This window comes from Xiphophorus maculatus, chromosome 6, assembly GCF_002775205.1.
Source record: "Xiphophorus maculatus strain JP 163 A chromosome 6, X_maculatus-5.0-male, whole genome shotgun sequence".
Lineage (NCBI taxonomy): Eukaryota > Metazoa > Chordata > Actinopteri > Cyprinodontiformes > Poeciliidae > Xiphophorus > Xiphophorus maculatus.
The window spans coordinates 13419773-13443047 of NC_036448.1; the positions used below are offsets into that span (position 1 = coordinate 13419773).

Consider the following 23275-nt stretch of genomic DNA (forward strand, 5'->3'; position numbering starts at 1 on the left):
TTGCTAACTCAGGCATTCACAGTGGTTTTGATCCCAAGGTTGCAGGCATTGTAATGCCTCTGATGTTCATCCTAAAATATACCTTTATAGATAATATATTCAGATTGCATTCATATTTATTCATAATATATAAGACCCTGCCACTGAGCTGCAATCTTCTGTTGTACACTATGAAGCAATTGCAAAAGAGGAACCCCCATGGCAGTTCTGTAAAACAAGTTAAACTTTCCGCTCTCAGGCAACTCTGTTAGAAACGAGTGTGTGAAGCCACTGGAGGCTGTCAGCACAAAATAAAGAATGGGGCAGGTGAAATACAGGACACGGCTAAAAGAAAACAAGAGACGTTAGAAATAAAAATGAGAGATTTTAAATCCACCTCTAGCATAATAAGAGTTCAGAATAAAAGGAATCTACTCTTAGCTCACAATGATGATATAAAAAAAAAAACATATTTCTATTTTCCAACATTTTACCTCATTTAAAATAATAATTGTTGTCTCAGCTATACCATTTAGGAACACAATGTTTTTTAGAGTCATAAACACATCTGAAATGAGATGCATTTTCAGAGATTATTCCAGTGACCTCTAAACCTTCTTTGTCTAGCCAACCTCATTCAAAAAGAGTGCTACTTATTTAGAATTCAATTCAGTTTCTGTATGAGATGGAAACACCTTCACCTAAAGTGAATTTCTTTTCAGGAGTTTTCACATTTTGCCATCCCTGCAGTTGGTTCAATGTCTCAAACATCGCTGTAACAGAAGCAATATATAAGTAGACAACAAGCTCAGATTATTAAAGTCTGTATATCAGCAAAATTGTCACCATTATTTTTTACTAAAGTGGAAGTATTACAAAATGAGCAATTTCAGTATTTTTTTATAAAATGAAATGTAGGCATTTACAGCAAGATCTCCACCAGACAGTTGTGTTCTGGTAAAAGCAGAGAAATTTAAAAGGCAGATTACATAAAATGCAAAGATATCCATCTTGTCAAATTTCAGTAATAAATAAAAATAGTTGTGAAATAAAAGCAAAATAGGAAGTATTAATTTTTGCATAACTGCCTTAGTACTTTTTAAGTATTTTCTTTTTAAGGATTTTAGGTATTCCTCTTTTGAATGTTATTGTGTAACTTTATACTTGTGAAGTGTCCGAGATCTATTTAAAACCGTAGCAGATGGAAACATGTGTGCCACAAGCAGTAAACAACCTAATTTGTAACAAAAGACTTAAGCAGATTCAATGAGGTGACAGCGGATACACAGTCATAGTGAGAGCCTCACACAAACACACTTTTGCATACATTCTGAAGCGTGCAGACACTCAAAACCACCCACACAACCTGAGGCGAGCGGGGCGTCCTAATGACCTGGCCCTGTGTGTTTGTGAGGGTGTAAAAGTGTGTTTTGAATTAGGAAGAGGAGAGGCAGAAGATGAACTAACGATGGCTGCTAATAATTACAGATCTGTAGCGTAGAGGAGTTAATGAGGAGCCAAAGCCTCCCATGATGCCCCAGTAATAATGAATGAGGAGGGGGAGAGAAGGATGAGGAAGCAAAAGAGAGAGAAAGAGGTAGGATATGTCATTTCGAGAGGCTGCAGTGCCCTTTGGTTTCTCTGCTCTTTGGGCATGCCAACAAGAGAGGAGCTTTCCCAGAGGAGGCTTGTCTCCACGCTAATGAAGATGTGACAGTCCTCCAGTCCATGACTTGCGGCGTAGCGCAAAAAGCAGAGGAGTGGGCTTAAGAAAAAAAAAAAAGAGTGACAGTTCTTCTAAAATGAATGACGGTGAAAAGGTGAAGGGGCTTCAAAAAAGAATGAGATATTGTCAAAGTCGAAAGTTGACTGACATGGTTTGAAGGGTGTTTTTAAATTGCTTTATGTCAGTAAAATAAATGCATGGAGACTTTAAATTATAACTACTAGATTAGTCAAGGGGGATTACCCAATGCACAGAAGCGAAATAAAGGAGAGAATTAAAAACACTCACCAGAGAGCTGGTGTAGCTGGGATCCGACGTGTCTTCCTGCAGATAGCGTGACAGGCCAAAGTCGGAAACTTTGCACACCAAGTTGCTGTTGACGAGGATGTTTCGTGCAGCCAAGTCACGATGGACGTAGTTCATTTCTGAGAGGTATTTCATCCCTGCTGATATCCCACGGAGCATTCCCACCAACTGGATCACCGTAAACTGACCGTCATTTTGCTGGAGGACAGGGATGAAAATAAAGGTCAGTCATTCATTAGTGACTCACAGTCACAAGATGCTTTCAACTGCAATAAACAAATTTAAAATACAGTGGCTCTCTAAGCAGAACATCCCAGCTCTGTATAATTTTGGCTGAGCTTTAAAATCTGATTATTATTTGTAAGTGAAGTGTTTTTAACATTAGCTAGAACTTAGAGGCTACTGACCAAAGCAGTAGCAACAGTAACAGTAAGTGCCTTCTAAGAAGTCAACAACTTAAAGGTCAACTAGTATTTGCAGCTTCCATTATGGACAAGCCAGATGTAACCCAGAGAAAACATTGTCTGGTCAGATGAGACAAAGATTGAGGTAATCGGCCACGATGGCAAAAGTATGTTTGGAGGACTTAAAGTGACTATTTCTGAGGTTGTACATACAGCACCAACCATCATGTAGTTTTCACTGCAAATGAGGGAAAAATAGTAAATGGACTGAACTTATGCATCACATTTTTAGACATACTGACCACTCAATGGGCTTTTACAGAGAAGCGATATTTACCCTTCCACACTATCGATGCTTGCACTCTTATACAACTATATGGTATATGATAGGAACTTTTTCCACTTCAACTCAAATCACATGCTAAGTGGCTGAGAAATGGTCTTATTTCAGCTGAGTGAATGGATCTGATTTTGACATGGAAGTTAAAGCTACAAAGTGGAGTAAATGACTGTACTATTTTCTGATGCACCAAGGCTACTCATTTGGATTATCTTCTCCTCCAGAATGAGAAAAGCCTGGCAGTTTATAATTATTAACACAACCAGAGGGCATTTGCACATAAAAGACAATGATCAAGATACAGTACGTTGTCACTCAAACACCCACATATGAGAGGGACATCCAGTGCCGCACAGCTTCATCTGCTTGAATGCTTATTTTGCCATTCCCTCCTTTTTACCAATTGTATATTAGATTCAGTTTGCATCTTGATACAATTCTGGACTCTGGTATTCAAGTATCCATCTGTCCAATATTAACGCTTGGCACTCTTATCCTTGTCTAAATGCTCTCAATCGTAGGCTTTGAACCTTTGAAACAAAACAACAATTAAGAGGGTAAGAAGGGATCGATAGAAACACAAGTCGGATGCGGTGGTTAGCAAAGCCAACTTCAAAGAACCTATTTAAACCCACTATAGATCAAAGTGAAATAGAATGCCAATCCATGACATTGAAGGAGGGAAAAAAATGTTGAATACTGATTAAGCTGCATGTCAGTTCAATCATTACGATGAAAGAAAGAGTCTATTAATAGCTTCAAAGGTTATTAGAGTAAATAAAGGCTGATAAACAAATCTGTTGTGGAAATTTTAAAGTGATAAATGACTGATATAGGGATTTTAATTGAATACACAAATAAAATGCATTAAAATAAATATGTCAGTATGTACCAGCTCAATTAAAAAGGCTCATTCTAAATTATACTGAACTAAACAAATTCCAACATCAATTTTGTAATCAATTTATATGAACATTTCATCTGATTTCAATAAACAACTACATGCAACTTGCTTTCATAGAGTTTACTCACCCTTAGGAATGAGTCAAGGGCACCATTCTCCATAAATTCTGTGACAATCATTACTGGACGGCTTTTTGTGACGACACCTTCCAGACGGATAATGTTTGGATGGTCAAACTGGCCCATGATGGAGGCTTCAGACAGGAAGTCTCGCCTTTGCTTTTCAACGTAGCCAGCCTTCAGTGTCTTGATGGCCACATAGATCTCCCTCTTACCAGGCAGCTTCAAACGACCCTTGTACACTTCTCCAAATTCGCCTGGTCAGAAACAATGGAGCATAGTGGAGTTGCATCAAAACAAAGAGCCGATCTCCTTGATCAGTTCAAAGTCATTGTAGTTTTTCAATTAGTCACACCGTAGATGTCCTAACGTGCTAATTCATTATGTGTGTTTCAGGCATGCTGAGTGTTTTCTTACACGGATAGTAGTGCTGATCTGCTAGTGATACTCACAACAGTGCGGTTCCTTCTGACTCACAGCAGTCACCTTATCCTAAAATACTGCCAAGTGTCTTTGTATTCCCAAACTAAAGAAAAACAGCCAAGAACTATCTAGTAAATTTCTGGCACCAATTTCATTAATTATCATCAGCTTGCTGTCCTGTAGAGACACCACACCAAGACTTCAGCAAAAACGGAAATCCTTAATTAGTTAGCCACCTTGCTTTCTTATCTTTACCCGAACTCACACCTAGCTTGCTGAGTAAGCCATGGTTCGGGAGCTATTCCAGGTCCAATCACACTGCTACTATTTTTACATCATAATGAAGAAGCACAGAATGATCTAGTGCCTGTAAAACTAAAGTGTTTCCAACTATGGGGAGAGGCATGAAATAAACATGAACATAATGCAGCCGCCTGTTTAAAGATGTTCTTTCAGAACTGCTAGTAACCAATCATATACTTTAAAAGACATTGTGAATTCCATTTTAAACAAGGGTCCACACTATTTTACATGTAAATTTGATGAAAGTGTGTGATTGAAGGCAAAACATTGCGAAAACAACACTATTATTCAAGAAAATAAATAAAATAGAAACACAGAAAATGTACTGAAAGGCTTGAGTTATCCTCTTTGGGGTCCCAAGCGCACCATCAAGATGGTGCGCTTGGCTTTGCCCCTTGACATGACTGATTTATTTGACAAACAGTCTGACTCTCTGACCTACTGCAGATACAGGTTAAACTCAATGGCACACAGACATGCACTTCATATACAATATGCAGAAGCATCCAAAATCACAGCAGTCCACATTCACATCATGTCTCAAGAAACAGCAAATGTGCACACAGAAATACATTGCTTCAATATACTGTTTGTCATACCTGCACCGATGACCTCCTCAATCTTGACAGTAGAGACATCAATCTCTTTGGCAAATTCTCGCACTGCCTCGTTAGGGTCCTCATAAGTGAAGGGGTCAATGTAGATCTTCATTCCCGGTGAGCCTGAGAAGTGGGTCGGGCAGCCCAGTGGGGAGGGGCAGTTAGACATGTCGGCTCGCAAAGAGAGTTCTAGGACAACCAAAGCGCTCAGTGAGCTTTTCAAGAAGGAGATAGTCGTTCTTTACACTTAAGTGAAATATTCTATAAATGTCTGGTTATTAAAATTAGTCCCTAGATTGTAGCTTAAGTCTCAATATGACAAAATGTTACAACCTCTACAAGTTCTTAGTACTGGAGAGTGGATTTCTTTAGAGCCCAAATCAGCAACAAGACATAAAATGACAGGTGAAAATATATTTGCCTTGTACAGAATAAGTGGTTGGTTACAGGGACAACTTGCTTCTAAAGAGAGAAAAAAATCTTTGCTGGAATAAAATGTAAAACCAGAAAAGAAAGATAAGAAAGCAAAGCATTAAATGTGACACAGAGAGACTAGGGTGTATAGAAAGCATAAATGTATGCCTTTTTTTATTCCTTTATCCCTTACAGTGGCAAAATCTGCTCTTTCATCATGGTAGAACCAATTTTCCAGCAGCGTTTTGCTATAGGAGCTCATAAAAAGATAAAACTACCATGCCATCAACAAGCTCTTTATGCAATTCTGCAACAAGCGACCACAGTTCACAGACCGGAGATGTCTTTCCAAACGAAGGAAAGGTTTACTGTGTTGACAGGTTGGGTGGGTGGGAAAAAACACTTGTAAACAAATTTAATATGCTCCAAAAGGACGAACAGCCAGCAACCAGGCATGAAATCATCATCTCTGTGGTGACATCGAAGGACAGGCCAGTTTCATAGGGGCTGCTTAATCCAAACTTCCCCAGCTATAATTTGAATAAACCTGTCTTCAATCAAGTAAAATGTATGCCTGCTCATTTGCATGAACTACACAGAAGGACAGAAGGGTCTCAAGAGACAATGTCATGGTTGGTTCCAGGGATCAAATTACCCCACCTTGCAGTTAACACTGTAATTGCTTGGAACCCAGTTTAGGTTAATTTAACTCATCATTTGGTTGTGTTCATTGTAAAGAGTTTTTAGAGCTTTGTTTTCCATACTTTTTTACTATTTCCAAAGGTTGCCAGGCCATTTTGACAAGGGAACCATGTCTGGCTACAAGCACATGTAAAGACACTTGGTCTCAAGCTAAAACTGAATCTCAAACTCTGCACACCCATTACTTTCTAACTCTTACTCTAGAGCCCACTTTTATCTATAATTTAAAATGCAAACAGTTTATTTTTCTGCCTCCCTATGGTACAGCCCTGGTTAACTGGACTCATCTTTTTCTGACCACTGGCTAAAAACATAGACTCTCAATTTAACATGAATATTTTAAAGAGACCTCGTCTAAGAGTATGAAGTAAATGTATCTGAACATCATTTCTATCTTTACCAACATAAAAAAAAAACTTGTACTCTGTAGGGAGAGGATACATAGCTCCTCTCCTGGACTTTGAGGTATTGACCAAAATTTTGCAGTTTTCTATATGGACACATTTAACACAAATGAAAATGTGGATTGAAGCAGTTCAGTGAATTAATACCTTCCAACTGTGTGTACTACTCTTTCAAAAGAAAGATTTCTAAGTAATAGATTTTTTTTTCCCCACAGATTTACATAAATAATCTAACAGGGACCACAAGAACACAAACACACACACAAAAACATTTGTGTTGAGAAATCACTTCGTTTCCCAGCCTAAACTCTGTATTTTTGAGTGGAATGCAGTTATTTAGAGTAAGGGTTGCTTGCTGACAAAATTCAAGCAGCTAACATTTATGTACGTGGGGGCCCTTTGTTTATTTAAATTATGAGTATACCGTATTTTCTGCACTATAAGGCGCACCTAAAAACCTTCAATTTTCTCAAAAGCCGAGAGTGCGCCTTATAATCCGGTGCGCTTTATATAAGGACCAATATTGAGCCACAACAGGTCTTGCAACTACGGTAAGCAGCCACCGACTTCATTGAAACTTAGCAATGCTTCCTGGCGATCAAGCCAAAAAGAAAAAAAAGAAAAGGAAAAGGAAAAAAAAACTCCAGAACAAAAGCATTGAAAGCGTGGATTTGTGTGAGAGTTGTCCTGGAAGCATAGAGTGAGTTTGTGCAATTTAAGTCAGTTGGTTTTATTTTTTTGGCTGATTAATTAAAGTTACTGTACAGTACTTAACCATGAAATTTTCTGTCATTGACCTATTTGTCTGCTATGCTTGTTTACTAAGTGGGTCTAATGTATTCACAAATCAACCACACAGGACCAGTGCTTCCAATGATCTAATACAACTATGGGGCAAATCAAATTAGTGGTCTTTCTTAACAGGATTTACATTCAGTCTTAAGACAAATAGGAATTCCGGCTTTTTTAAAGCTAATCTTTTTAAGTTAAAGGACCCTTTCAAACTTTCAGCAAGGGGACTCACTGTCCACCAATTTATTTTCTCTGACAAAAATTTAATTTCAATACGTCTAAGTATTAATGAAGAGCTAGCAATTAACTGTTTTCTGTGATTATATTTGTTGAGGAATTAACAAACAGCGGCAGGGCAGTATATCCCTACAGTGAGTTCATTTTCATTTCATTTCTGTCTAAGAAGCAGACTAATCTACTTTAGTTGCTCACGGTATTATGAGCTGAGGTTCCTGACTCAATCTAAACTAATTATCCATTGTTTGATGTTAGAAAATCATCTGTCACACACTTAGGCCAATTAGTGTGAAACTCACTCTCAGTTTGTATGGGTTAGGGTTTAAACGGTATAAAGGCACATGGGTGTTTTTGTGCTATTGTGTGTAGGAAATGTCAGTGAAATATCTAGGTCCTATTGCAATTCATCATCTTTCAAATGAAAAATGGTAGGACTGAAAGACTGAACAGAGATTCCTTTTGAGACTTGCAAAACCTTTATTTTAAAATGTTCTTTGGCATTAGGACCATCGTAATATTAGACAGGCATAAACATAGGAATATTTTACTTTAATCAAATGATCTTTAAAACAAAACTTGGTATAAGTAAAGCAAAAGCGGATTCTTAGCATTTCCCAAAACTGTCCATAAAAGTACTGTTGCTTTGTGCATAATCTTGTCTAATAATGCATGTATTGTTACAAACATACCTCTTAATATTTCATAATATATAATAACCTGCAAATGCTACCATGTCTGCCAAAATGTAAAATACATCCCTCATGAAAGTTAAACAACAAATGTCTTATGGAATCCAGCGAGCCTAGTTGTTTTTGGTAGGTTTCCAATTTCATTAGCTAATTAAAAAAAATAATAAGTATGGCCTTTAATTGCAAAAGCAAGACACATTCAGAAGTATGAACTTCAAATGATTCATTGATAAAATGTATGGGAGTGAAGGGAAAAGAGAAAAACAAAAACAGTGTTATTGGGGAAATTCTCAGAGTCCACTAAATTAGGTCACCTGATGAATCAGGTGACCTAAAAAATCATGATGAATCAATCACATCTAAATGTGATTGATTATTTTTTTATTTCACGTGTTTACCAGTTTGTTTGTTTCAATATCACGCCTGGGGTATAGTGTAATATAAAAGGCAGCCATTCAGTTGCTTCTCTAAATCTGCTTTATTGACACAATGAGGAAGACATCATAGGATGTGTGTGTGTGTGTGTGTGACAACATCTGGAAAAGTAGGCAGCTGGATGAAGCACAATTTTTGGAAGTTTATATAAAGCAATTGACGAAGGGGCTCTCTTTTGTTGTTGTGCTGAATATTGACATTATCAAACTGTCACTCAAATCTTAAGAGAATAGAGGAAAACCAAACATGATGAGGTGTTGTGGTGATAGAGGGAGTTTCTGAGTGTAGGAAGTGTGAAGGTCTAACAACCAAATCTGTGAATAGGACCCTTTACAAGCATTTCATTTCAGATCTCTTACTTAGGTGTGCAGTTCTTTGAACCTTAATTTTTTACAAGCTGCATTATGCTAATTGAATCAGGCTCACCCAAATATAGTTATGACAGAATTGACTCCTACAGTTCATGTCCACAGTGGCTTTAATGAGCCCCAAGCTGCCACCTTTCTGTGACTTTGACACAAAGTAACTGTGTTGAAACACTTTGCTGTGTCAGGTTCAACAAAACTCAATTCCCTGGGTGAGAGTCCCTTTCTCAGACTGCTTGGTTGGCAGATTGTAGAGCTTTCATATGAGCTACAAAGCCTGTACCCGTTCCTTTGAGTGCATGTGTGCGTCTGAGTGTGCCTGAGATTATTTGTACGCCCCTCTGGGCTTTGTGTTCCTCATCAGTGCATGCCCGGAAAGGGCTTAGACAAGACTCAATCATGAATATCATGCAGCCTGAAGAAATCTTAGTCAATGTCACAGCGCACAGGAGAGAGAAAAATATCCACAAATACCTACCTAATCAATTTAGTTTTATGATATCAATAGTTTAACTTTACACTAAACATAATACGGTACCTAATAAGTATATTTATATACCTTGGACAATCAAACACTTTGATAGACATATTCAACGCTGCAGTAAAGAGCAATTTACTCCCTTGGATTTCATTTAAATATATTAGGGTAAAAAGAAATGCATTTTTGTCACATTTTTCAAATCTATTCTTTTTACAACTATTGGCTTCTTTATGGTGGTCACATAAAATGCACCCCTTGGGGAACAGTCCAGGATGTACCCTGCATCTCGCCCCAATAACTGCTGGAGATAGGCATCAGTCACACTAGGATTCTGCAAGGATAAGCAGGTTTAAATGATGGATTGATGGATCTTATAAAACTTTGTGTTGTCTTTTAAAGTATTATATTAATAAAGCCCGTTGTTCTCTGAATCCTTTGGGAGAGATGAGCCTGCACCTAGACGTAAGAAAAAGGCTGCTTTGATAAATAAACTCCAACTTTTGCATTATTCTTAGTCATCAGTCTTCAGTTTTTTCTACTTTCTAATTTGTAATTCTAATGTGTTATTGTATTGTATTGTTCCGGATCTGACAGCAGACATCCATTAAGTGAGGGAAAGTCAATAAAGCCTAATATGTTGCATAATTACAATAAGAAAAACAGTGCAATTTTGAGTTGCCAGTCTTTTACCAAAGTGTAGTGTCCACCATTTCCTGCATAAACAACCATTACTTTAGAAAATTAATGTAAACATGCCTAGGGGCTTCTGCATAGCTGTCATTTGCAAACTTGTGTTTAATCTAAAACGTGCACTGCAATAATAAAAAGGATCACATTTAAATAAAACAAATGAGAAAAGGTTGTAAAAGAATTTACGGTAGTCAAATTTCCAGGTCCATTTAGGTATCCTCCATTTAATTTCACTGCATACAATTAATTTTTCTTTTGGCATTCTAAATGAATTCAATAACCTGCACAAACTGGGAAAACCTACATACACATTGACTTCTTGTTAGGGAAACAAGACTTGTCGGTCTTGCCTGTGCCTACTATTGCTGTAATAATGGTGAACTATTAAATGCAATACAATACAAAGTTTTGGTTCACCATGTTAGTAAATACTTTATATTCAGAAAATATTTCATTTTTTACCATTAAAACAAGGTCTGAGTCATAAGGAAACCATACTAAATCTGTTCATTTTCATGGTTTAGGTCATTACACAGTAGAACACAGTTTTTTATATGTGTAGAAATTTAAATAAAAAAAATCTGGTACAATAAACCAACACTTTAGCAATTGTGACTGCAATTATCAGAGTGGACTCACCTCTTCCTGTGCTGTAATGTTGTAGCTTGTCACTGTACACTGCCTCCTTGCTGTATGCTCTTTTCCTGTGAGAGCAAACATTAAAAGAGAATATAAGAGCTGACATAATGAAAGGGGAGATGGCTCATGATGTTCTGTGCTGCCTGAAGATGACGCAGATGAAAATAAATCAGTTTCAGCGGATACCAATAGCAGATGAAGTTTATGAAAATGAGTTGATTTTTAATTAGACCTTGATAGGATCTTTTTTTCTTTTCATGTCTCCTCTGCTTCTGCATCAAAAGAGGCTGCCCTATTTGATGAGCACTTGACTTGCTCAAACTTGCACATCACTGGTGAAAATGTAACTTTCATATATTTTAAATGGAGCAAGACAGGAATTTGACAATGTGACAAACTGCTGCAAAAAGAGATAGGCTTAATGGGGTAGAGTTGTCACAGTCTCTATGGAAAAAAGTCTTCCTTTTAAAATGTAACAGCTTTTGCATTTCTATCAAATCTATTGATTTTTTTGACATCTGTATATTAGATCTCTTTATTTTACTTAGGGTAGGGAAGAGAAAACCTAAGAACAACTCCTGCACTGTCCAAATATAGAACTTTTGTTGTTTTCCTTTTCATAATTAATCCAACTCAAAATGACCAATAAGTTATTTTCTTCCTTACTGTATTTTATTTATTATTAAGCATTTCCATGATATGCTTGAGATCGTAACAAAAATGCACAACATTAGCATTAATGAAAACAAGGTTTACATTAACTAATGCTGAAAAGTTCTATAGAGCAATCTTAGCACTTGACTGACACCGGTTAAGCAAGCTAATATTGGCTGGGTTACTTTGAGAATGTATACAATAATTGTCGCAAACCTTAGTACACTCTGATACCAGTAACCAGCCAATGTCTTCATCATTCATCTCAGTGACAGCAGTAGCATGAATAATACTTTTCACAATTTAGTACAAAAGAGAAAATAAGGCAATCTCTGGTTACCTGCTGCACACGATGGAGATAGCAATAAGCGAAACAATAAAGACCACTCCAGCAGCTGCTGACCCCGCAATCAGAGGAAGCTGTTCCCTCAGCTCAGACTTGAAGTCGTCTACACAAAGAAAGGGTAGAAGGACATGTAATGAAAATGAAATAAACTGTAAATAATACATATGTATGCACACTGTGTTTATTTATCATATATACATATATATATTTTCTTTTTTTGTTTAGTTAAATCTAGAAAAGAGGTGGCAAAACAAATTTTTTTAACTGATTTAAATTCTGCTGAGAGGTGCTTACGGAAACCCTGTTGTGTTTGACTAAGAAAGTGAAAGGGAAAAAAAATAGCAACGCAAGCAAACTTGAGAGCGAACAAAGGTTGACGAAGACCTTACAATCTTCTCTGTTGGTGTATGTGTCATAAACAAGTGGACAAGGAAACAGTTGTTGAAATCTTGGCTTTACAAGTGTTAATAGAAAGCCATTTACTGTCAGTCATCCACTATTTTATTTTAACTAGTGTTGACTGTGGCAGATCTGGAGGACAACCTAAAAGTGCAAAGGCAGCAGAATCCTCAGCTATCTTTTTGTGGGTGCCAGTCTTTTTGCGACTTTGAGACCCGGAGCACAGTCGTTAAAGCAAAATCACAATTTAGCATGCTGAAGGCAAATCAGCAGCTTCTAAATCCCATCCCCCATGCAGGATGGACGCATTGGATTAAAGTGATAAAGGGAGACCTAATGCATCTTGGGAGTAGTGTGAGAGCTGCAATATGTGAGAGAGCTCAATATGACATGAATTGGTTGCTTTTTTGACTTGTATGTTTTTCAAGAATATTTCAATAAAACATTGTGAATAGCTTTTTGCAGTTTTCCAGCACTCTTTCTATTATGTTTTGATGAATATTTGTTGTGAGAGGGCTATATAAATCTTCCCTTTGAGAACACCAACTTCCCTTGACAGTTTGAAATCACGCAAAAGGCTCTTCCAGTGGTAAATATGTTTCCATAACTTCGAGACTTACTCCTGGTACACGGAGATAAAATAAAATCTCTTCCTTAAATGATCGGGCAAGTTTCTTCTATGACTTTGTGTGTCCAGAAGAGTAAAGAGAAAATGATAAAAAAAGTGTACAAAAATGCCCTGGCAGAAGGACACAAAAGATTAAGAAATACATTTATTGGAAGGGAGACAAGGCGTTTACTTCATGAGGAAATGAAGCGGTTTGACGGCAGAAGAAAAGACTGGTAAGAGGGGCCAGGAGGTGGAGGCGTGGGTGTTATCGTCGGCTGTCCTCTGGTGCCTGCTGTTAATTGCCTTGACGAATGTCGTGCTATGGCAACTGGCCAAGGGATGAACCATAAGCAGCATGTGCGAGTGTGAGGTATGTGTCCCCATGTGTGACTGCGTGCATGCGTCTAAACTCACACTGTTAAATGTTTGAGAGAACGATTATTTGTGAAGAGAGGGTTAACAGAGGGCCTACGACTGTGAATCCACATCTGCTCTGCAGAGGTAAATAGCCAAAATGATAAACTCTGTCACCTGACATTTTTCTCTCCATTAAGACTCAACTGTGGCATAAAGTATTGTGATCTTCATTACTAATAATATTTCCAAATCTGTCAAATTTTGGATTTTAAAATAAAAGAAATTTGCCACCGCTTGCTGTGAGCCATCCTATCTGCCCAACCAAGGTCCAATGTCCTTTACACTTTAATACATGTTTACTAGAAATCTAAAATACCTGTCAACCACTTAAAAACTACAATTAGGAGCTCTAAATCCTAATTTTGCTGATAGGCCTACCTTTATTGTTCTTGAGATGCTGTGGACATTGCTGGGTATGCCCACAGCCTAAATGAAAACACAAAAGTGAACTTAAGCACATTTATTTGCTTTACATATTCATAAACTATATATATATATGACATAATCCCTTGCAGTGTTAACTTGAAGGGATTCATGCAGAAATTCTGAATTACTGCATTGATGCGCCATGGTTTGGAGGTGATCAGCCTATGGCACTGTATAGGTGTAATGGGCGCTCAGATTTCTTTGATAGTTGCTTTGAGACCATCCAATTTATTGCATATGGTATCGCTCATCTTCCTCTTGACAAAAGGTCTGGGGAGTTTGCTGGTCAGCCAAAAACAGGAAAATCATACCATTATGGAATACCACTGAACTAGCTTTTGGCTCTTATGGTAGTGTGTGCAGGTGCCAAGTCCTGCTGGAAAATAACATCAGCATTTTCATCCAGCTCGTCAGGAGAGGGAAGCATGACGTTCTCGAGAATTTCCCAGTAGACGGCTGATTGACTGTGGACTTCAAAAACACAATGGACCAACACCAACAGATGGCATGGCACCTCAAACCATCACTAACTGTAGAAACTTCACACTGGACATGAAGCAAATAATGTGGATTCTTTATCTTTTCGCTGTTCCTCCAGAGCCTGGGGCTTTGATTTCCAGATAAAATGCAGAATTTACATTCATCTAAATAGAAAACTCTGGTCTACTTCGCAGCAGTTAAGTTCCTTTCTCCTTAGTCCAGGTAAGACGCCTCTAGCGTGGCCTCTGATTCAGGAGAGGCTTGATATGGTGAATGTGCATTTGTAGCCCATCTAGTATTTGCTTATGTGTGTCTGGAATGGATTTCCCTTGACAGTCCTCTCAAGGCGGCAGTCCTCTCAATTGTTGGGGAACCTTTTACTACACCAAGTTTTCCTTCCACTCAATTTTCAGTTGACATGCTTGGGTACAGAGCTCTGTGAACAATCAGCTTCTTCAGCAATGACCTTTGGTGGCTTACCCTCCTTGTGAAGGGTATTGATGACTGTCTTCTGCACATTTGTCAAGTCAGCAGTCTTCCCCATGATTATGTAGCCTATTGACCAGAGTGAGTGACCATTTAAAGGCTCAGGAAGCCTTTGCGGATGTTTTGAAATGATTAGCTCATTAGGGTGTGACGCCATAAGTTTGCATTCCAGTGACCTTTTTCACAATATTCTAGTATTCTGAGACACTGAATTTTGGGTTTTTCTTATCTGTAAGCCATAATCACCGAAATTGCTACAAGCAAAAGCTGGGGAATATATCACTCTTTGTGTGAGGATTCTATCTATAGTTACTTTCTGAGGTCACTGGTACAAAATATTGCACTTTTTTGAGATGTACTAGTACAATGTAGAAACATCTTTATAACCTCTTTATGTATTAGGAACTCTGGCCATACCAGAGATTAGTGTGGTCTTCTAGTAAGTAAGAGTTATTCAGACAGACTCAAGCTGTTTTGATTCCAGCACCAAAACCCCCAGCTGGGAAGCTGGTGAGGAATTGCTCCACCGGCCTCACCAAATCTATTCACACTCTTTCTGCAGTGACACTAATGAACATAGCTCCAGATGCTTGCCAGCTTACCAGGTGTTTCAGCCCCTTTTCCCTTGCCAACTGCCCCCTGCCTCTGATGCCCAGAAAAAAAAAAGAAAATTAATCTAATCAACCGCTGATCAGAGCTATGTATTCTAGTACAGTTCCCCAGTAAACAGAAGGACATGGTAAAAAAAAAAAACCCTCCAAAAAATTAGCTAAGCATTTTAAATGAACCACAGTTAGCTTCACAAAAAAAAAGATACTCTGCATTCTTCATGTTCATAGCTCCCACACACACTTACATCTGACCCTGAAGGAAATCAATTTTGCTGTGGAAATAGAAGTGCAATCAAAAACTGTGTTTTTCCTTCCATTTCTTCTGCTAATAATAATCCAACACCAAACACAAAGAGGTGTCCATGGGTGCTAGGAAGAAGAGGGTGTGTGCGTGTGTGCGTGAAATAAAAAAAAAGAAAAGGAAAGCAGAGTAGAACAGAGAGATGAGCAGACAGAACTGATTCCTTTGGCTCCACGGTCCTTACCATCTGTGAGGGTTTGGAAGCACATCTTGCTGCTGTATTTGCCAAAGCCAGCCACAGTCCGTGCCCGCACCTGTACCACGTAAACTGTACCCGGCCTGAGGCCCTCCACACGTGCAGTGTTAGTCTGGCTGCGCAGCACAGTAGAGTTTATCTCTGCATGATCCTGAAAGAAGCAGCGAACACAGAAAACATTAGCGATTACTTACTGCACAAAATCACACAATCAACTAAGAAATAAAGGTCAATTTCTTTCCTAAAATGAAAGTGATGGCTGGAAACCTCACCAACAATTGAGCATCAAGGAACTAAATTTGACAGCGGTCACCTTGAAATTATTTATGTTTTACAAACCTAATATCTGACAGAATTGGCTTCTAGCAACGGTCGTTAATGTGTGGTAGACCTATATCATTGTTGTGTGTGGCTAGAGGCGGTCCATGCTAAGTATTGTGCTATTTTCTTTTACAATTCTGTGGCATTAGTGGCCTCCATTCACAGCAACCAGACAGGAAATTGGCAGGGAGAGAAGGTCAGAAACTATACAGCAAATGTATTAGGAATTGAACAATGGCTGGTGGAGTAGTTTATTAGATATCTTTCCAATTACTTAATTTTTTTTAGGGAGATTAATGCACAGTGTTCCAATGTAGTGACGTAAGTCTTTCCAAGTTACACAAACAACCAACCAACTAGACAGACCACATCAAATCTGATCTGGCTCTGGTCTATCTAGTTTACACTGTTTTTTTGTTTTTTTTCCACAGCACAAGAATCAGTTCCCTTATTGGAGAAGGCTTCTTAAAACAAGAACACCTATCAAACAGAAAACAACATATTAAATGGTACTTAATGCATTTGCAACATGTGAACAGTTTGTGAAGCCTTGGAAAGAGAAAGACAGAAAGGCACGAAAAAGAGAAGTAGGGAACCTTTAGAAAAATACTTAACCTTTACTGTAACATTAAGGTAAAAAGTAAAACATAAACATGGGCCTATTTGTCATCTGAAATTTATTCTAAGCAAAAAAGCTGCTGACTACCTTAAACACTGAGCTACCAAACTGAGAAAGAGACATAAGCAGGTTACTAATGAAGGCACTGGGCATTTAACTACATTCAGCTTTTTCTTTCATGATGTATGTTTTTTTTTATGTAAAGACAGTGAAAACTGTCTCAGCATTTAATAGAAAGGCTAAATATTTTTTTAATTGGAAGAATATCTATAAGTTATGATTTTTAGTGTATTGCGGAGATGGCTAAATTGTACCACGTAGAAGGGTACAATTATGTGGCAGAAGTCCGTCATGAAGAAAACAATACAGGGCCTCAAGTTGCAGTGTGTACACTGCAACTTGTACACACTGGAACTTGCAACTGCACAATTTATGTGCAGTTTGTCAATTTAAACTGCACATAAATTGGCATGCTACTGAAGTACACTGAATTATTCAATAATGTGTGCGTGTATATATGTGCAGCCACCTTTTAATTATAACTAATGTCTGAAAAATAGTCTTAATTCCATTTCCACGCTCAACAGAGCGAGTCAGACAGTCTGCTGCAGAGAAGTTTGGGACTTGTTGGAGGTACAGAATCTGCTATAGGGGATCAGTAATAACTTGGGGCCTGTCACAATCCCGTAACGCAGAGTGAATATGACAGCCAGAAAATAAGACTGCACCTACACTACACCCACCATTGCAGGCCACTGACGGCTGCAATGCAGACAAACTGGAAAGGGTGGCTATGAACAAAGGGCTGTACATCCATGTGTCACTAATTCTGTGTAAATAGAAGAAGTCTTTATTTTAAACTGGTGTAATAGAACATTGTTCAGTTTTAGAACTGTGCATTTTTACCATCATGTATGAATGCTTAAAGAAAAAAAAAAAACGGGTAAGGAATAAGAAGAGGGAGGAGAAGAGGGGGTACATGGAGGAGATGGAAGATGGCAGGAAGTGATAAGAAACTCGAGGCAGTGGCAGCCCACACTGAAATCATTATCCAATCTGATTGGTGTAATTGAATCATTCCGGTTGCTCCATCACTAAGCAGTCGAGGTAAACATGGCTATGAGATCTGCTTCCATCCACTTCCCGCACACACATAATGATGTGCGCAATCACATTAACTCTTATTGGACACTTTGGGCTTGATGAAGACAAATGTTTGGGCTTGGGATGTGCGGGGCATCACACCAGCAGGATTTCATTCTGTCAGTGAGAGGAAAAAATTATAAATGGAATGCTGGATGTAACTGGTTTATTGAGTTTAATCATTAATGTACTTTTCGGTCTTGAGAGCAAGCAAACTGTTTTCAAATTGCTGCATACAAACACTTGAGACGTGACTTCACAGTAGCAGTTTTTTTGAAAAAAGTGCACCCACAAGATTCCCCATGAGAGACTGAAACCCCTGCCATCAAATCATATGGTCCCAGCCATGGTTGAAAGCACACAGACCCCTAGGGGTCAAAATTTGCCTATTTCTTCTTTGCCTTCACTAAGCCACACCCCCATCTGTTGAATATCAATGCAGAACAGGTGAGCAGACAGATGGCAAACCGCCAATGGGTGAGCTGTCCTTTGGGAAAGAATGAGCTCAGAATGGCCTCTTCATGCTGCCTGTCAAAAGGGGATTATGTCTCACGTACACACATACACACACACATCTGCCAAACAAAAATTAGCTGGCATTTGGCACACCAGCAGGTCTGAAGATATCTAATGGAAGGCCTTGCCAGGAGGAGCTTCCAGCTATGAGAGGTCCTTCCCTGCTGCCAGTCAATTGGGGATTAGGAGGACCACACCCCAACTTACTAAATCAAGAGTAAGTTGCAGGTGGGAAGGCAGATGGCGAAGCAGCCAATCAAAATCATTGCCAGAGGTGACAGACAGAAAGCACTGTGGGAAATGATCACTGAAGCATTCAGCAAAGTGACAGAGCCATAACATATGATGGTTAGTCTCACTATAGAAGTATTTTTAAATACTATCTGTGAACAGAAATGTGATAATTAATATTTTGGTTTGAATACAATTGTATGTACTACTCTACAAAGCTTTAAAGCAGCCATACTGTGCTTTGTAGGTATTACACTCTTTCATAGAAATGTGCTAATTAAACATAAAAAAAAGAAATAAACTGCAACTAAATTGCTCCTGGAATGCCTTACATCTTCTTAGATGTAGATGTTCAACAAATCCATATTACTACTATGAGAGACATAGGTTTTTGTTTTATTTATTGTTACTATATAGCATGCAAACATAGAACTAGAACCACCAGAAAAGCCCTGATTTTCACAAACCTAACCATTGAAGTGGCTACATTAAAATTTAATTTGGTTTAATGTAAGTAGAATAAGATGTTGCCAGTGGAATAAAATGTGTGGAACTGCACAGTAAAACTGCACAGTAAAAAATAACTTTAGTTCGCATATAACATTATATAAGAATATTTTTCACCTGGCAACTTTCATGGAAATCCTGCAAATATAGATGAATAAAATTAGATAGAAACATCTAGATAGAAAGTAATAGGTGATAATGCCAGGTCCAGTGGTTCTGTGTGATGTTTTTTCTTTTTTCTCTGTAGAGAACTCATGACTTCCAGCCATCTCCTGGGCACTCAAATAATTCTTCAGCATATTTCCAATGTCTCTGCCTTCAGCAGACTATCCATGATCAATGACCATATTCCCTTTAGATGTGTCCTTGTTCAAAAGCCGAATTCATCCCAACCAAAATCCTCTGCACTCATTTCCGCAGTGGTGCCAAAACCTGTTTCACATTCATCCTTTGGTTCTTGTTGATAGTTCCACCATCTGAGAAGTATCACTGAAACTTTATACTGCTGTTCATATCTCCATGCAGATAAAAAAAAGACTCCCCTTGCTGCAATATTAGGAGTGACATAAAGTGTTCAGAATTTCTGAACATTTTGCCATAGGTTTAAACCATTTTAGAGTAATATCTGAAACAAATATACCTTATCAGCTAATATTTATGTACTGTGATTTGTCTTTTTATCTGTCCGTTCTTTGCATTGCAATTCAATTACTATAGTAATGAACAAAGGGCGATGTGACAGCTCAGTGGCAGCATTTTGCATTGTTTCAAGGAAGTACAATTGAACCCCTTGGCGATTTTTGGTATACATGGTCATAACTTCTCTTTTTATGTCACAAATATTCCATAATTGAAGAGCTTTTAAAGAGGGTCATATATTGTGAATGTCATGAAATATGAGTCACGGGCAGCTCATTTTGGGAGTTGGGAAAAAAACGACCCATTGCTGCTTTACATGTTAAACACAATGAGGACGTGAATATTTAAATGAACCCAATGCAAAATTCTCAACAACGTGTTAAAGCTCACATGTTATATTAGAGATTTTATTATTATTATTATTATTTTTAGAAATCACTGTTGGCAAAAATGTATTTACTGTATTTTGGGAAGGTGGCAATGTGATCAAACAGAACTAGAAGTATAGTGCATTCTGAATTTTTCATTTTTACCCCTTTTTGGAGTCACTGAGTGAGCAAAAGGATTTAGCCTTTGGTTTTATGTCTGTCCAATAAATTATTTTTCTTTCATCTAATCTTAAACTGGCAATTTGTTTAACAAAAAGTGTCATTCCTATCAGACATTTGCTTTCACATAATCTGCCGTGATTCTTTTCAAAAAGTCGAGTTAAATAACTGGTTTTGTTATTTTATGTTTCATTTCATGGTTTGTGCAATAATTTATTTACAGAAAGGCAGTAAAGATAAATAAAAGGATTATGACCTTGCTGTTGATTCTAAATGTTTGCAGCACTCCTGTAACTCTAAGGTTTTTACATCATCATAGAGGTTATTACAACTGAAGTGATCTGGCTTTTTAGGCCATTGTGACTACGAAGCTCTACAGGGAAATACTACGCATTACTTTCTTTCATTTTCACAGTTATAGTGAAATCTTTGTGCTGTTTTATCAGTTGAAAACACATCTCTCAAAATCATCACTTTAATAAAGCCCTGTGAGACATTATATCTGATTCAAAACTAAAAGCTGTGTCATATTGGACAATAAAAATGAACGTTCATTGTACTTGTGTGTCTCTGTGAGTGAGAATCTTACTTGTGTATCTGTTTTTCAAAAAAATGCCAACCAACCCAAAATGCACAGCATGGCCACTTGGCGAAAGGACAAACATGGTGGGATACCATGTGTCCTCTTCACAGGCTCAAACAGTTGCATGCATGCAAATAACCGGCACACACAAAGGCAAACCGAGGAGTTTATGAACACAAATTCTAGTATTTCTAGTTTTGTAAAACAAAAATTGCTGATGAAATTGTTCCTATGATCATGTCATTATCAAACTGCCTATAATAAAACTAGCTAAAACCCTAATAAAGTAGAAATGCTCTAAAACTGACATTTAAAACCTACAAATTCTGTCTTTTTTTATCTTAATTTAGCAATCATATGTCTATTAAATGTGAATGCATTGTCTTTTTTTCAAGTTAACTTTCTTTAATTCTCTTTAATCTTTAATATTCTTCCCCATATAGTTTGCAACCATCTTCCTTTACCATTATACTTTGCATACATTCAATGTGGGAATAAAAACCAAGAGGGGGAAAAAGTGAGCATACACAAAGAAATATGAAGACTTTTGATTGGGGACTGTGGTATGGTAAATAAAGAACAATATTCAGAGATGAACTTGCCCCTCAAAAATCTACATGTATCCACAAAATGTGGTCAACGTGAGAATTGCAGAAAGTAAGTATATAAAGTCGCCTTTTTATTTGTGTCATCACTAATTGTATACAAAACACAGGGGAGAGTTCATTGTGCCCAGCCTGTAAAACCTTGGATTTTTGCTTGCATTTCCTAACACTGCTGCATGACTTCACTATTGTTAACCAGAATGGATCCACCTGCACTGCTGGTGGGTTTTGCACATACACAACTACACACACTCATACCCAGCTGTATACACACACGCACACGCACGCGCACACGCATGCACCCTCTTCGTGACACCATCAGAGCTGTCTGCAACCAGAGCGGGTGGCTGCTCTGCTCCAGCCTAATGGAGGGCCTGACCTCCACTATGTAGACTTATTTCCTCCCTCCCCAAATTTTCAGGCAACTAGATGAAAAAAGGGAAGAGAAAAGATAGGATGAGATGTCCCCCCTTTCCCCTGAAAGGGTTTAAATCATTTAATCTTGCGGTGCCATTTAAGGTCCTGGGAACACTTACTTTACAATAAGTAGGCAGCCTAAAGAAGAGAGAGACATCTGCTGGGTGAACACTTATTAACATCTAGTTAGGATTTCAAGCTAAAAAAAAGGAAATTTGTCTTTTACTCATTACCACCTACATTTTGTGCTGTACATTGATGTAACAAACCACACATAACAATGATATTAAGATAATAAAATTGCAAGTTGATAGTGAATAATCACCTCTCACCTTTTCCATGTATTTTGTCACATTACAACCTAAAAACTAAGGTATATTTTAATAAGGATAAATTAACACACAGTGTTTAATGCATTTTTATTCACAAACCTGTACTTTGAAACTCTGAAAGAAAAAACGGTGTTATCAATTCTCAGTACACATCTAATTAGTAAATACAATGTGGAATTTAGTCCTAGCACAGCTATTCATAAAGCCCTTAAGAAGTTTGTTAGAGAATATTAAGGTGCTTTTCCACTGGCAAGTTGCTCTCTAACAGATTAATGTGCGGTTTGGTTCAACCCCAGTGGTGAGCATCTCCATTGAGGATCTGTTTCTCACTATTGTGGCCGGGCTGAGTGTGGTCAACTCTCTGCTGATGCTTGCAGAGACACTCAGCAATGGAAAATCTCCAGGTTGTGGTTTTGATAGACTCAAATAAACCTAAATATAAAATTTCTTCTTATAAAGACTAACATCAGCTGATTATTTCACAATGCATATACATATAATTACATTATGGCACTTATATATATATATATATATATATATATAGAGAGAGAGAGAGAGAGAGACAGAGGGAAAGGGATGGAGACAGATTTGGTGCTTAATCAGGTATAAAAACACATCTCTGACATCTCCGTCAGGGGTGTCTGGCTGAAGGAAAGTCTGTTTAGAATGTGTGAAAAGCCTTGTCAGATCCAAAATACAGAGTGTCAAAAGAGGACCACCAAAGGGGAAATCTCATCTCGACAGCCCAGTGTGTCACAAAGCAATCACTTTGACTCACCTTCTATGTCTTACTCACTCTCACATGGTGGAACGTTTTCTACACAGATAAGACATTTCAAGTCTGGAACAAATAGGGGGTGATGTAGGTACATTCAGACTGGCAGCATGGAGCACAGCCTCAGTCATCACCTGAATTATCCCAGTGCAATTAGCAATC

The 23275-nt window shown here is 37.9% G+C and overlaps 1 protein-coding gene across 2 annotated transcripts in view; it reads right to left on the reverse strand.

The window, feature by feature from the left end:
- LOC102235277 (ephrin type-B receptor 1-B) overlaps window positions 1-23275 on the reverse strand; it is a 177079-nt gene that overhangs the window by 23602 nt on the left and 130202 nt on the right. Inside the window, exons 7-12 of one of the 2 annotated variants that reach the window (XM_023335810.1) lie at window positions 15866-16028; window positions 11946-12054; window positions 10952-11016; window positions 5104-5226; window positions 3788-4035; window positions 1994-2209 (exon numbers count right to left, since the gene is read on the reverse strand). In XM_023335810.1, coding sequence (XP_023191578.1) covers window positions 1994-2209; window positions 3788-4035; window positions 5104-5226; window positions 10952-11016; window positions 11946-12054; window positions 15866-16028 — 924 coding nt within the window. Of the gene's footprint in view, window positions 1-1993; window positions 2210-3787; window positions 4036-5103; window positions 5293-10951; window positions 11017-11945; window positions 12055-15865; window positions 16029-23275 lie in introns of both variants that reach the window. The other variant, XM_014472440.2, reaches the window with a different exon arrangement.